Below are 15,713 nucleotides of genomic sequence, written 5' to 3'. Positions count from 1 at the left end.
GGTTGACATTTTACACTTTAAGGTATTTCCCTGCCATTGATTCCTCCAAGTTGCAAGAGTATAAAATGTTCGGTTACACCTGAACTTAGCCCTTCCTCACCTGTTTATTACACCTTTTAGTATGAGGAAACGTTCTCAATGTCTTCTACGAAACCTTTTCATGGGTAAGGAAACTCTTTTAACAACTAACACCCTCATTTTATTCTCTGATGATGAGGAAAAATCGACCAATTCATTTGCAATTCCTCTAATTAATAAAATTTACCAACCTGCTTTGTGCAAAAACTGGATTAATACGCTTTGAAAATATATATAATACGCTTTAAAAATGTAATTTTTGTCCTTGTTAGAAAACAGCACTTTGAGAAAATAACAATCGAACCTGAAAACATACTGAGGAAAGAATACGTACATTTGACAGCCCGAATGTAAGACACCAAAACTGCAACATTTTCTGTAATTTATATTCAGAATTATTAGTAGTTTAAGCGAAGCGCTGGCTTTAATCATATCTCGTAGCTTGTACAGATAGACTTAATTTTTTTCACCTAACGGTTGTATATAACACTTCAAACTAATCGAGATGTAAGGATATACTTTTGATCTCCTAACATATTTATATTTTATATCCAAAAATATACAGGGCTGATTTTGATAAAATTTCTTCTTTTGTAGATTAAAATAAAAGTCTTGCGGTATTTTTTATTTTTTTTATTTTATAACGGTTTAATGACTCATGCCCAGCTCTTGACCGATGCTACGGCTACTACTATGCCGGTCTCTTTCGACCAATTCAGCGATTTTGTCGCAATTTCCGACGACAGAAACAACAATCAATCAAATAGCGCGTGAAATGAGCTTTCCAAAAAGGTGTAGGATGACCCGATGCGGCGAATAAAACTAGAATTACGTGCTCCCAGCGCCAACTAGCGAAAATACCGCACGACTTTTTTGACAACCAATATATAATTCAATGTTTCAAGCTATCATTTTACTTGATGGCTGGAAAATATTTAGTTCCCAAAAATACATATCCTATATTTAGTATTATCATTATTGGAATGATAATTTGAATTTAAAAAATATATTCTATCGAAATAATTCTCCGAGTATTTACTGTTTTATAGTTATTTAATCAAACCTTTCATGTCCAACTTGTTGTGTTAATGTATTTTCGCATTATTTTGTGTGAAGACTTTTGTTTCACAAACTTCATCTTCATTTTGAAATTCTTTTCATGGTGGCAATTGCGTTCGGTTTCAAATTAGTATAACACTGTTTTCGAAACTTTTACTTGTGTCATATATTTTTTTGTATGTAATATGCAAATATGTACACAAATATTTATAATATAATAGAAGTATTTTAGAAAATAGTGAAGAATAAAAATGAGCTAATGAAAAATATTTGCATCGCGTAAATAAAGCATACAAGAATTGAGATGTGAAAGTAAATGCGAAAAGAAGTGCTATTGCGAGTTACCGGACTGATGTAGCTTATGTGAGCAAAAGAAAATTTCCTGATAATGCAATACAACCTTCCGAGACATACCCTTACTTATAGGCCGAATAGAGATACCATATGAGAATAAAGTTTTATTTACAATATATGTTATATGTATGTATAATATCCTTTCAGACTCTTACTGTTGGATCGAGAGAGGCAAAATGACACTCGCGGCACTTCCCCACCACCAACATATCGCTCATATACTGGCAGTTTAATAAGGTAAATATAATACGAAAAAGAGTATTATCAAGTATCTAAAATAAATTAATAATTTCGGTAACAATCTTTGTATTTATGAATGTTTGAGAGTTCTTTAAGACATAAATATGTATACTTAATTATTAGTCAAAGTTCTATGGAGAAAAATTTAAGGCTAAATTAAAATTATGCCAGGCTATCAATGAGACGGTGACACTTTGGATAGCACCTACAAAGGTTACTATTAGTAATGGGAAGAATTCACTGTAGAGATGCAACAAGAAGACTATATGCTTCTGATTACATATTTTTGTTATATGTATGGTACATTAGAGTATCTTAAGGTATGTAAATGTATGCCAAGATATTTTGTTTTGAAAATTAAATCCCACCCTCTATATTTTATAAGAATGACCTTATTAGCATTTATAAAAGACGTCATTGCGATTGAATAATGAAAACCTGTGTCGACTTCACACCGAACTAGAATAGATAAGTTTTTTTTTTACTTTTTTGAAAACCAACAAAATCATGGTAGGTTGAAACAGATCGGAAACGAAGGACAAAATAACAAAAAAAAGGTCGAGAGAATGAAGTGAATTTTATTTTTATCTTGTACAAAAAACTTCTTTCATGAAAGTTGATGGAAACGTTTTCCTTATATTGACGTAATATCGACCAAACCCTAATTTTCAATCAAAAAATCTCAAATCAAAATATATTTGTTTTTTAAGACAGTAGGGTTTTATGTTCATCGAAGTCTCTACTTTCTGATGTATACAATTTCCATACATTATATTAAATTTTTAAAGGTTGCTTACAAATTATGTTTTAGAATTCCCACAACCAACAGCAAGTATGTACATATGTGTATCGGAAAGTATTATTTTTGTATCATCAACTTGGATCCAAACACAGAACGGCCTGCAAGATTTCAGCGCGAAGTAAATTAAGAAGTAAGAAGGAGTATGGTACCTGTGCGAAGAAGTAAAGGCAAAGAAGACGAAGCGATTAATGACGACTTTTTTAAATTATAAACGTAACATTACATGGACATATTATTGTAATTGGTTTTTTTTTACTATTCCCAGAATACTTTTCTTTGTTTGGGGATGTGCTACACATTTTATAGTCTTGATATCCTGACTGATATTCGACAGTTATCAACATGCGAAAATCATTTTGCTTGTTGTGTGGCCTTGCGCTTATATGATTTCAAATTGTTAAGGAAATTCAAAAGTTGTTTTTTAATTAAAATGTAATCGATGCGATCGACTTCTTTTGCAGTAACGAATCCGATTAACCCAATTTTCGAGTAATTTTTCCACTAAATGAATAGCACCAACTCCTTAAAATAATCAAATCAAAGTTTTCCCGAAATAATGTGTTGTTGCACGTGCCCCTGTCCTCTTGAAACCACAAACTTCTTCCAATTGCGCCCATAAAAAGTTGGTTATCATCCATCTGAGTATACTTGACTCCATTGACAGTAACGTTGTCCTACCAGCTCCACTTCGAAAGAAGTACGGACCGATGTTTCCACCCAAACTGTCAATTTATTTGAATATAATGGTTGTTCTTGAATAATTTGAAGATTTTCTTCGCACCAGAAACGACAGTTTTATTAATTTATCAGACCACTCAAATGAAAGGGGGCCTGATCGAAAAGATTTTTAAATTCTTTTGTAGATTGTTAGATATTGGAAAAAAGATAATTTTGATAATTAAATTAAATAACTAGTAAATATTGATAAAATTTTAAACATTACTGAACACAATGAAAAACAAGTAAAAAAGGGCTAATAATCAAAGTCAGGGAAATATTTTCAGGTGTAAAACCAATCAAATGGAGTAATGTCAGCCGGATGTGTGAAAATACTGATATTAGCTATATAGGGAATGATGCCAAGATGTACTATTATGAATAAAACATGCTCTCTTATTTAGATCGGGATAACTCACATATTGGCCGATATATGCGGTACAAAGTCACCCCGAAGGACTAAAAGAAGTATTGGTTCTATTCAACCTATTTTTGACATACAGACATACCATTATAAGGGGATGATTATTCATTCATTTCAGTTATGTATATATTTCACACATCCGACATCTGGGGTCTAAATATTCGGTAAGTAGGGGCTTGAACAGTTTTTTTTTGGATTTCAACTAAATTAATTTAAAATCATTAGAAGGCGGCCACTAAAAGCATTATTCGTAAAAAGTTTTATCCCGTTATATTAATTGCTTCTTGATTTGTGTTCTGGAAACTGGACAAGTCAAATGGAATTTAAAATTGTGCTATTTAGGAAGCTATTTCGGTGGTTTCTGTTCGATGTGACATAAAAATGTAAAATGAATGTCACGAACTAAATTTTGTCGAAATCGGTAGGTCAGGTCCCGAGATATGGGTTTCACTAAAAAGTGGCCAGTGACACGCCCATCGTGTAATTTTCACACCAGCCCCCATAAAGCTATCTTATACCCTCTCTTGGGAAAATTGAATGTATCTGCGTATTTAGTTATTGATCTATCACGTTTTTAGTACTTTTTAACAGTACCATTATATCGGAAGTGAGCGGTAGAAGAAGATCTTATAAGATTTGTACTCAGCAAATTTGGTTGCTGTAGCTTGTATGGTTTAGGAGATATGTACATTAAACTCGTTAAAAGGCGCGGCCGCACCCTCTTTGCCCCTTGCTACTGCGAGCCTCTGTTACAGCTTAGTATTTTTTTTTTTTTTTTTTTTTTTTGTACTACGGAATCTACTTACCAAGTTTCGTCATAATTCTCAATTTTTACTCAAGTTACAGTTTGCACGGACGGACGGAAGGATTTCTATATACAGTCACACAATTAAGTCTACTACACAGAAACTAAAACGTATTTTCAACAAAAAAAGAGTAATTATAATATGTAATTCAATATTTAGTGGGACCACCACGGCTCTGCAGAGCAGCGTTTAACCCTGGTCGAGACCAACGGTCTGATACACTTAGTCGAAACCAATGATACTTGGCTAGGCTCCTATGTGTTTACATACATTTTTATGGAATATGAATCATTTGGGAGCGATTTTTCAATTGATTTTATGATAATGGGTCCTGAAGAATATAAAAAAAAACATATGTAATCAATTTGCGAATGCCCTTAAAAAATTGGATTTGAACATTTAGAACAGAAAAATCGAGTTCTACGTCGAAATTTATCGCTTTCTTGCGAACAAAATCTGCAATCTCTCCTTCCTTTGAGTGTGTCAGCACCTTTTGATGTTGAAGCTACTAATCGGGATGGGATGTTGAGTGAACGACCGAAAAAGGATTTAAAAGCCAAACGACAAGATAGATGCTTGATGACATTGGGATTGTTCATACAATTTTCGATATTGGGCGTTGCCAATGTTCTCGATAAATTGTAAAAAAAAGTGTGTCGTGCATCCTTTTTATCTAGATGGTCGATTTCTTTGCAAACTACGAAAGCAGCCAATCCCTTCACATCTAACAAGTTGCAAAAAAAGGCAAATGTCCACCGTTTCGTTGGCCGTTTTGTAGTGTAATGGGTAACCATCTGACCACCTGATCTGCAGTCAACACCGGCCTTTGTTGAATTATAAAATAAAATTGCTTCCGATTTTTTGGCTTCACCTTCACAATCCTTTGGGTAGTGTAGGGTTGAAATCAAATTGACTGCCTTGTTCTTTTTCGGAACATAGCTACAAATCGAAACGAGATTATCGTGAAACCCGAAAAGAGTAGAAAGCAACGGACGAGACGGATTCGATGAAAGCAAGTCCAATGGTAGTCAATCGTTTGGCTCCTGTCAGTGTTGTGAAAAAGTTGTCAGCTACTATCGTTCTACCGGTGTTTTCGTACCGTTTCAACTGATTTTGAGCAATACATTTTCTCCTTGGTTCACTTCACGCTCTCCGCCACCCTTTTTTCCCGTGTAAAATATACCTTGCAATGGGTATTTTGTTTGTGAGTCACATGCCCACCAGATTTTCACTCCGTAATCTTACCACGATACGGAAACAATTGCTCATCAATCGTTACATTGCCATGTGGCTCCTAATTTCTGGCGAGGTTTTCATTTAAAAGATTCCATATATCGCGAATTGCGGCAGCCTTATCAGATTGTTGTCGGAATTAACGTGTGCGGCCATCATCGAAACGGATATATCGCGTCAATAACTTGAATCGGCATCGCCGCTCGAAGATGGGAAGAGCATCTGTTTGCCACAAAAGTGGTGTAAACTGCATATTATTGTACGTTACACTATAAGCAATAACAATGCCAATAAATGCATCAAGTTCGGTGCTAGTGAAATTCTGATATCCATTGTCCATTGTGCGAATTGGTCTCTTCCATAACGATTTGTTTGACTGATGATAATGAATGAAGTATTGGTAGTAAAAAACTGTTTGAATACCTCAATGGGTCCAGGCCTAAAGCGCATAATATTGTGTGCACGAGCACGAATTGCTTCATTAGGCTCTTTTTTCCATTCTGTCCCATCTTTACCGTAGTAAGAAGTTTCAGTAGAAGCTGGAGTTTCACGCTCTTCTTCTTCTACACCGTCGATTACTTCCTCTTCGTCGCTATCTAATATTTCATTCGGCTCGATTTCGATTTCATTTTCAATATCCGATGCATCTTCAAATGGCATATAATCGACATCTCTATCATCGTCACCGTTTTGGAATGGATCCATTTCTTCACGCGCAACATCATTATTTTCATTTTGAATGTCATTTACCATCGCTGATGTTAAGCGATCATAAAAATCTGCACTGATGTTTCTAGAACGTAATCGTGTATTATACACATATTCCAATTCATCACTCATTATTATAACCAAAGCGAACAGAATAATAAAAAATAAGATGAGAACTGCGCGAAATATGCGTATTTTCACAGTAATATGTTATGTGTTCAACTATCTGTCATCAACTGACTTGCATAATACAAAAGAATACAGAAAACGAATTCATTAGAGAGAGAGAGAAGAAGAATACTGTAGCAAAAATAAACACACAAAATCCTGGTTTTGTTTGTAAACACACTCTTCTTTTGACTGTTTCCATCTTTTTTCTTCTTTCGCACGAACAAGTCGAGCGCAAAGAGCTCGTTGTACACCCGAATGATCATATTTATGCACGGGAGTATGTTTATATGAGTGCTACATAAACCTACAAACCAATTTGAACATGTAACGAACATGAAAACAGATAAATCAACCGTGCGAAGTGATAGAAATATACCAAAGTTCATATACATATTTTCATACAAAATATATGGGGTCTAGCCAAGCATCATTGGTCTCGACTAAGGTGTAATATTATATCCTTTTTTCGTCCATTTTGATACGCTATCCTTCATTTTTTTTTCTCTAAATTCTATAGACAATAAAATTCTAGGAAGCTACCTGGAAGCGCAAGTCGTTTCCTACACTCTAAATATATTTAAATAACATCTAAAAACGAAATATGCCTGGCCAGACCCGTTGGTCTCGATGAGGGTTAATCGGTTTTTAAATTTTTTTTTGTATAGTCTGTTGAATAAGATCCCATTCCTCTAGTAGTGTGTTTTTTTAGGTCCTGTTTGTTTTTTATCATTCTTTTTCTGATACGACGATCTAATTCATCCTTTAAATGCTCTATGGGGTTCAAATCCGGTGACTGGGGAGGAGAATGAAGCTGATGAGGTACATTATATAGCAGCCATTCTTTAACAATACGTGCAGTATGCTTTGGGTCATTATCTTGCTGGAAGTACCAACCCTCTGCAAGACCAATTTTATCTGGGGATTGCCTCACATTATCTTTTAATAAGTTCAGATATACCATACAATCCATTGTTGTTTCGATAAAAACTAATTTACCCACCCCAGCCACTGACATGCAACCCCATACCATTATGGAACCGCCTCCGTGTCTGACTATCTTCTTTGTTTTTGCGCAAAATTTTTTGGTTCCCATCACAACCAAACAAGTTGAACTTACTTTCATCGCTAAATAAGACATTGGCCCAAAAACATTCATCTGCTTCAATATATTTTGGAGCAAAATCAACACGTAAACGGTTTTTTCCCGGCTACTCGACCATGAAATCCGCTATCTCTTAAACACTTTTCTACGGTTTCTGGATGCACTGAAGCAATATCCGAGCTTTCCAAGATTTTCACAATATCTATTGCCGAAATTCTGGTATGTTCTTGAACTTCTGCCACAATTTTACGATTTGCTCGTGATGAAAGTTTAGGCAAGCGACTACTCCTCGGCTTGCTTTGTACACTTTTCATTATATTATAATTCCGAATTATTGTTGGACGTCCTACTAGTTTTCTAATATCACGTAAAGATTTTTTGTCTTTATGATAAATTATGACTAGTTGTCGTACTTCAACACTAATTTCTTTACTCATTTTGAAATAATACCACATTGAAAATATTAAAAGTATGGAAATTATCTTATTTACGAATAACGGTAAATAATGTCAGACGAGACTAGACGCTTGAGATAGTTCGCAGCACGCTGGTATACAGGGTTGCATTTTATCAACACTTTCGTGCTGCCATATGTAGGCTTTTCTGTGTTTGGAAGACAATTTTCATGAAATATTTTTAATACATATAGAAAAATTAAAAATAAAACTCCACTATCATACCACTCCTATTGAAAAATATTAGTAATATTAATTATTATAAAACAGTTGAATCGATTGCAGCATGAATTACTAATTTTCCCCTGAATTGCGCCTGGTTAGTTGAGTACCAGAGAACTGCAACGAGTAATAAATTTTTTTTTATACTTAAGTACTGATCCGTTACTCTGTCTGATTCTGTCTTATACCTCATTTGTTTATGGACGTTCGTATCAGCAGAAAATACCGGAAGTGAGGCAAGCTCATACTTCAATGATTGCAATGATCGACAGCGTTCGGTTTGTATATCATCCGCTTAACACTGATTTACTCGTGCACTCTTTTCTATTTCAAATACATATGTAAAAAATATGTCATATGTATAATAGAAATTCCACCAAGTATATAGAAACAACATATGTACATATTTAAAAATATATACAAAAGTATGTGCATACGTACTCAATAGAATTACCATTGTTTACGTATCGAAAATTTGTAACATGCGCACATTTTCAAAGCTGATACATTATTTGCCACACATAATTCAAATCAGTCCAGCAGAAAATTGTTGTTGTTTGCTGTACTTATATGTAGATTTACCCAAAGATTTACTCGTAGATTTACTTATAGTTTACCCGAAGTTTCCCATCGATTCAAAGAATAGTCGAAACACTATGAACTGACATGGTACAATTGGAACCGAAGCTAGCCGTACCGTTTACTCGATCGTGATTGTCGAAGAACAGATTGTTCGTGTTGCTCAGATCAGTTGACGCTGACGGATACTCAAATTGATCAACAATGTTGTCTATGCTGAACTGAATTGATTTGATTAGGGGTATTCACTTGCTCTTGCAAAAGAGTTGCATATATTTCCTCTTGGTGCACCGGCACAACAACAAACACAAGCAGAAAATTGTAAAATATGTCAGACCAAAACCCATGTATATTTGCGTGCAATGTCACGCAAAAATATAATTGCAACCCTGTTTTAGCTGTAATTTTACGAAAAAACATATTACGCCGTTAAATTGTTGAGGAAAGTAAGTTTTAAATAGATTTTATAATTTCTACTTAAATTATAAAGATTTGTTACAGTTTTTTCTGTTAAAAATGTATGCAGAAGGTGCAATTCACAATAGCCATGCAGAATAGTCATTCACTATAAATTGATCGAATCAGCCTTTCTTATATCACTGGATTCTGTAATGGGTGCTCTCGTGCCCTTGCATATTTAGCTATAGTAGTTTTGCAATCTGCAAACTTGCAAGAGCAAGCGAATACCCCTATTGTGTTTTTGGCAAGAGTGTTTGTTCTGATTTTTTATACTCGTTGCAGCTCTCTGTTGAGTACAGGCGAGGGTAATTAGTTTTCAATATGTAATTAACATTTATTTCTAACCAGAAACGAGTTACTTTTTGAATGATAATTGCTTTAATCGCATAATGGCTTCTAATTAGAAAAGTTTGTTTTATGATAATAAGAAAATGTAAATTTTGTACAAAAAATCTTAAGCATATCCTACATGTTTAACAAACCCTCTTTTTTACCCATGTAAACCGTTTGCATTTTCCATTTTTTATACCTACTCATAAATGGCAACAATGCATTTTACTGAGCACAAAGAGAAGAAACAAACTTATGACCGAATTATTACCAAGAATGTGATAAAAAGAATTAAACATATAGCGTAATTTATTTACAACTTATAACAGAATACCTTTTTGAGCTTAATTTAAAACCTTCTCACACATTGACACCCTTCAAAAGTTAAAAGTAATACCCAGAGAACGTATATTTATAGAGAAGGTTCACGATGCCAAAAATTGAGGGATATTTCAATTTTGGGATATGTATTTACTGTTTTGGATGAGTGCGTTTCACCACAGAAAATTATTAGCGCGTTTAACCACTTAACATCAGGGGCACGACAATAACATAACTGAGTAGTTGTTAGAGCCAATGGGGACAAATATGTTAATTTCAATGTTTAGAAGTGTATGCTTACATATTCGTATATTTACAATGCGCAAACGACTGCATATAATTTATATACATACATACATAAGTATATTTTATATCAAAGCACACAAGCATCTATGTACAAATTGAACTATTTCATGATGAATTCCTTAACATCTTTGGAAATATATAATAAAGTCATACATGCATTATTACCTATGTAAATCTTTAATTAATGTAATTTTGATAAGATATATACATGCATATTTATTTACAGGTCTTTAAAAGTTTTGATAACATGTTGAAAGACCAAGCGGTCGCACATATTCACGTATGTAATTATGTGTGCATGTAAAMAAAAAGAACCATACGCATAATGTTTGTAAATTTGTCTACCCACAACTTCGTATGGAAATGTGTACATTATTGCTTCATGCGAAATCTTCGATTCACGGACAACCAATGTCTGAAGCTCAAGTTTTTTCAAAGAGTGTTGTCGGTAGAAAATCCGAGCCGCGCCGAAAACACAAGCGAACGATCGCCAATTGCCACTGCTTCCCTTGCCGCTCTAATAGCTTTACCAACGAACTTGTGTAAATATGTATGCATTTGTAGATTATATATAAATACAGTGCACTCGCGGTAACGTGAACTAATTGAAACCAAGGGAGCTCACGTTAGTGAAAATGTTCACGTTAGCGATTGTCGAATTTGAAGACGTAAAATAACTTCAAATTGCTAAATTCAGGATTTTTACACATTTAAATGTAAAAGTATATGAACATACATATTAAATTGCGAATAAAATTTCACATTAGATTTATTCATTAAAAAAATCCGTTATCTCTTTCTGCTGCTTTTTCCTTTCTAATAGCTGAAATACTGCTTTCTCCCTTAAGCGTCTAAGTACACGCATGTCGCTTTGATCAACCATTGCATCTCCAGCCCATTGCAATGCCTTGTTAAAGATTTCAACTGCCTCATTTGCGGCAATTTTCTTTATGGGGTCTTCGGCAATACAATCATCATCGTCACTTTCTTCAATTTCATAGATTTCGGTGGTATCATCAACACAAGGGTCATCGTTCCACTCTCGAATCATTGGCAATGTAAACCCAACCTAAAATAGAAAAAAATAATAATGATATCAAAGTGTGTCGTAAAACTTCTACCTGAGGACTCAAGTCCTGAAGGAGATCAACTGACATTCGCATTAAAGAGTTTATTTCTGCACTCCATTTGTCTTTCAGGATACTTAATGGAATGTTATATTCAGGGTCCTCCTCGTTTCCCWTTAAWYTTAAAATRTTTTTCCAACAATTGGCAAGAGTTTCTGTGCTGACCCGATCCCACGCGACAGATAAAAGGGTAACAGCATCTTTCAACGTTACATTTTTCATTGATTCAAGCAAATCTAAGTTTTTTGCTGCTATTGAAGCCAACAAACTGTTTCTGTAATATAACTTCGTTATTTTAATCGCATTTTGATCCATAGGTTGGATAAGAGGGGTGACATTTGGCGGCATAAAGATGGCAATTATATTTCCACCTTCAGTTTTTAATTCTGCTTCACTTGGATGAGAGGGAGCGTTGTCAATAAGTAATAGTGCCTTTATTGGTAAGTTCTTCCGATTTAGAAGCAATCTTACCTGGCCAAAAGCAAGAATTTATAATAATTATTAATTAAGCGAAAAAATTGTTTACCTGTGGCACAAAAGATTGATGGAACCAATGTTTAAAAATGGCAGACGTCATCCAGGCTGATTTCGAGTTCTTATAATCCGTAGGCCAACTAAAGTGTTTAAAGCTGCGTGGATTTTTTGCCTTACCAATTACTAAAAGTTTAAGTTTATGTGCACTCGATGCATTTGCGCAACAGAGAAATGTTATACGCTGCTTTTCCGTCGTTATTCCTGGAGCAGTTTTTTCATGCGATGATACATGGGTCTTATCTGGCAAAAGCTTCCAGAATAAACCAGATTCGTCAGCATTATACAATTGGTCATTACATAACTCCATTTCGTCAATTTTTTGTTTTAGTTTTAGTTTAAATGGATCAACCAATTGAGGCTGCGATGAGAGTTTTTCTCCAGATACTTTAAGCAATCTAACTCCGTATCTTTTCTTAAATCTCCGAAGCCATCCGTGACTAGCATTGAATCCGGTCGCGTTTTCTTTAAGTAGGGAATGCAATTCCTTAGCCTTTTTTTTAGCATTAATCCACTTACAGGACAATTCCTTTCGCGCATCCGGATGAACCAAAGGTATAGACTTTTTTCCATAGCTGGCAAAAATATGTACATATATCTAATACAGCACAACAAATTTGTTGGAAATGAATTGCACAAATAATAATTCTCCATAAAAATAAAAACGGTTTAGATCGGAAAATCGACTTAAAACCTTCCTACCCTTCGCATGCCCAATATGACTTTGTTAAAATCTTTGCATTTCTTATAAACTCAAGGTAATAAATTTCGTGTATTAAAGCGAACAATTTAATAAAAATAATAATAATAATAATACCCAACGATTACCCACCTCCAACCGACGCGAGGGGCGCAATCCGCGAACGAGCGGAAATAGGAGAGTCATAAAAGGCAAGAGAGTTTAAGCGTTGCGATCTTAAGCTGCTCAGCTTCAGAAACAAAAATTTCAACAGCCAAAATTAAGAATTAAAATTAAAGTTGATAATATTTAAACGTTACTTGTTAAGAGTAGATAAAATAATTTTTTTTTATGGTAAAGAGTGAGTCTGATAGACAAATGTGCTGGAATGAGAATTGCAATCATGACATATGTGGCGGAATGGTTCGTTTAGCTCAAAATTTATTCTAGAAAATTTTAAAAGTAAGGGTCTAAACTGCCTTGTAGAGCGAGCGGGAACGTTAAAATTAATATCAGATAAAAGAGATGGGCTACAGACTGCCATTCATGAGTTTTACAAGAAATATTATACCAAGCATCTCCCTACGACTAGCGAGTGGCTTTAAAAACCGTGGAAGATTAAAATTGAGTTTGGGGTCCATAGTTACTCCTAGATCAACAAAACTGCATACTTGCTCCAACCTAAAGTTTTGCATTGCGTATAAAGTTGGGTCTACGTGAAAAACATAGTTTTTTATTTTTTAAGATTCAATGGCATGTCATTTCTATCACACCAAGGAACTAGGTTGTTTAAGTCTGTTTGCAACTGACATCTTTCGCTGTATGAAGTATACTTTTTAAAAAGTTTTACATAGTCAGCATATAATAAAACTTTTGAAAACTTAASAAYMGATGATATGTCATTAATAAATAACAAGAACAGAATTGGGCCAAGATGGCTACCTTGAGGAACGCCTGAAGGAACATTGATTATGTCGGAAAGAGTATCGTTAAATATGACTTGTTGGATTCTATGACTAAGATAAGAAGCAACCCATTTTAGAAATACCAAGAAGATCAAGTTTATTCAAAAGAATTGAATGGGATACTTTATCGAAAGCTTTACTAAAATCTGTCTATATAACGTGAGTATTCTTATTCTCCCTGAAGCCCCTTGATACATGTGATACAATTCAAGCAAATTAGTTATTGTAGATTTMCCTTTACGAAAACCGTGCTGAGAACAAGAAATTAGTGGAGAGATCCRKAAGGWTATGTCGTCTGTTATAATTGCTTCAAAAAGTTTAGGTATTGCAGACAACTTTCCTATTCCCTTCCAGTTTTCAATAGATGACCTAAATCCACTCTTATGTAAAGGATCCATATCGATGGAAATAAGCCTTGCATAAGAGATGAATTAAACAGTTTTGTTAGGGGTTGGTATATCTATTTGGCACATTTCTAGAGAAAGCATGAGGGAATCATATCTGGGCCATAATTGTATGATTGTTCTGACATATTTAACTTATATAGGACGTCTGCTTCGGAAATAGTAGGTGCATTAATGACAGAAATCGGACATAAGTTGTGCTGATGCGGAACATTTTTTGGAGATTTTGGAGAGTAATTGGACTTGAAGAACTCTGCGAACATATTAGAAATGGTGTGATTGTCACTAGACATACAAGACTTATATTTCATAGCAGACGGAAAATTAGAAATCCTGCATTTGGAGTTGACGAAACCATAGAACAATTTTGGATTACGTATAATATTATTTTTTACTTTATTTATATAATTATTTTGTTAAGTTCAGCAAATTGTCGACGCAATTTAGAATATTTTGAATAGTCACCAACTAAACCAGTTTTTTTAAGTTTAATTTACATAACTCTTTCGAAAACCATAAATTAGAACTCATTGCTTGGCCACTATTAGCGCAAGTACGGATGCACTTAAATTCTATGAAGTCTGCATGCGAAACATCGACTTCTTCAGATGGAATGGAAGAATGAACAGCAAACAAGCCACCACCTCCTTTTCTGTTCAGCCGGTCATATCTATAGATTTCGAATTCGCTGTTGCGTATTTCATTATCAAAAATGTGAGGCTTTAGCCAAGTGTCTGTGAAAGCAATGATTTTAAAGTTACAATGAATGCAAATCAGAAAGCTTTGTATTAAGACCTCTAACATTTTGATAATAAATAGTCAGCGAATTGTTGTTAATTCGTTTTTTGTATTCACGGAATTTCTTGTTATTTTAGGTATAACTACAGGGGGCTTATCACATTTGTGCTCGAATTCACGCACAAAAACCCTAGATGGCCAGAATGAGTTGTCAAGTATTAATTGAAAACTGTCAGCGGATACGTCAATCTTAAACGACGCAATATCCCGGTTGTACTTGAAATAAATTTACGGACGTCTGTATCTGCCGTTTTTAATTTCGACGAGACGTAACCTTTTATATCATCGACTGAGGTATCCGCAGCAAATCTCGAGACAAAAAGTGCCTTTTTCCGCGGTATAACAACTCAGTTTTTATTAGCTGACTTGTAGGTATGTAGCGGCGGATCTTGAGATGTTTTCCGCTTACCGTGTTCAGTAACGGTTTTCTCAGTGTCCTGAGTAGACGGAACCTTCTCTCCTTGAGGACAAGGGGATGAGGCCAATAGTGGGTGGGGGCATTCGTTTTAAGAAAGTTACAGTGGTATCTTCATCAGACGGACGTTTACGAAGTTTTTGATTCTCTTCCTGAATATCTAGGCATTGAAACGTTTGAAATAGCGTTTCATAACGCCTAAATTTTTCAGTAAGGGTTTCAAGCTCACGACCAATCTCCTTGAAACCATTTTGCCCCTGCTTTAAAACCTTAAACAATTCAATTTCAGTTGGTCTGCATTTTAAGCAAGACCAGCGCAATCCCTTACTGTCAAGAATCAAATTCAAGATCCTACCTGTCAGTCCATCACATTTAAGATGGGCAAGCCCATCACAAAGCCAGCAAGAAGCAAAGCGTTCCGACTCGCC

The 15,713-nt window shown here is 34.8% G+C and overlaps 3 protein-coding genes across 3 annotated transcripts in view; 1 reads left to right on the top strand and 2 right to left on the bottom strand.

Moving 5' to 3' along the window:
* Positions 1–15,713, top strand: part of LOC108968937 — an 80,166-nt gene that overhangs the window by 62,861 nt on the left and 1,592 nt on the right. Inside the window, exon 6 of the mRNA XM_018933300.1 lies at positions 1,639–1,728. Coding sequence (XP_018788845.1) covers positions 1,639–1,728 — 90 coding nt within the window. The remainder of the gene's footprint in view (positions 1–1,638; positions 1,729–15,713) is intronic.
* Positions 11,136–11,777, bottom strand: LOC108968950. The gene is made up of 2 exons (XM_018933335.1): positions 11,488–11,777; positions 11,136–11,435 (listed from the first exon to the last, which is right to left on the bottom strand). The coding sequence occupies exons 1-2, from the start codon at positions 11,713–11,715 to the stop codon at positions 11,136–11,138; spliced, it is 528 nt and encodes a 175-aa protein (XP_018788880.1). The 5' UTR covers positions 11,716–11,777.
* LOC108968951 (jerky protein homolog-like) lies at positions 11,909–12,334 on the bottom strand. Its single transcript, XM_018933336.1, is given in 3 exon segments — positions 11,909–11,937; positions 11,940–11,964; positions 12,020–12,334. Coding segments are annotated over 3 exon segments (369 nt in total).

The sequence above is a fragment of the Bactrocera latifrons genome, unplaced genomic scaffold, assembly GCF_001853355.1.
Source record: "Bactrocera latifrons isolate USDA-ARS-PBARC rearing strain unplaced genomic scaffold, ASM185335v1 scaffold_234, whole genome shotgun sequence".
NCBI classification, from domain to species: domain Eukaryota; kingdom Metazoa; phylum Arthropoda; class Insecta; order Diptera; family Tephritidae; genus Bactrocera; species Bactrocera latifrons.
The sequence above is the reverse complement of the archived record's forward strand: the minus strand, read 5'-3'. Positions and strand labels throughout refer to the sequence as shown.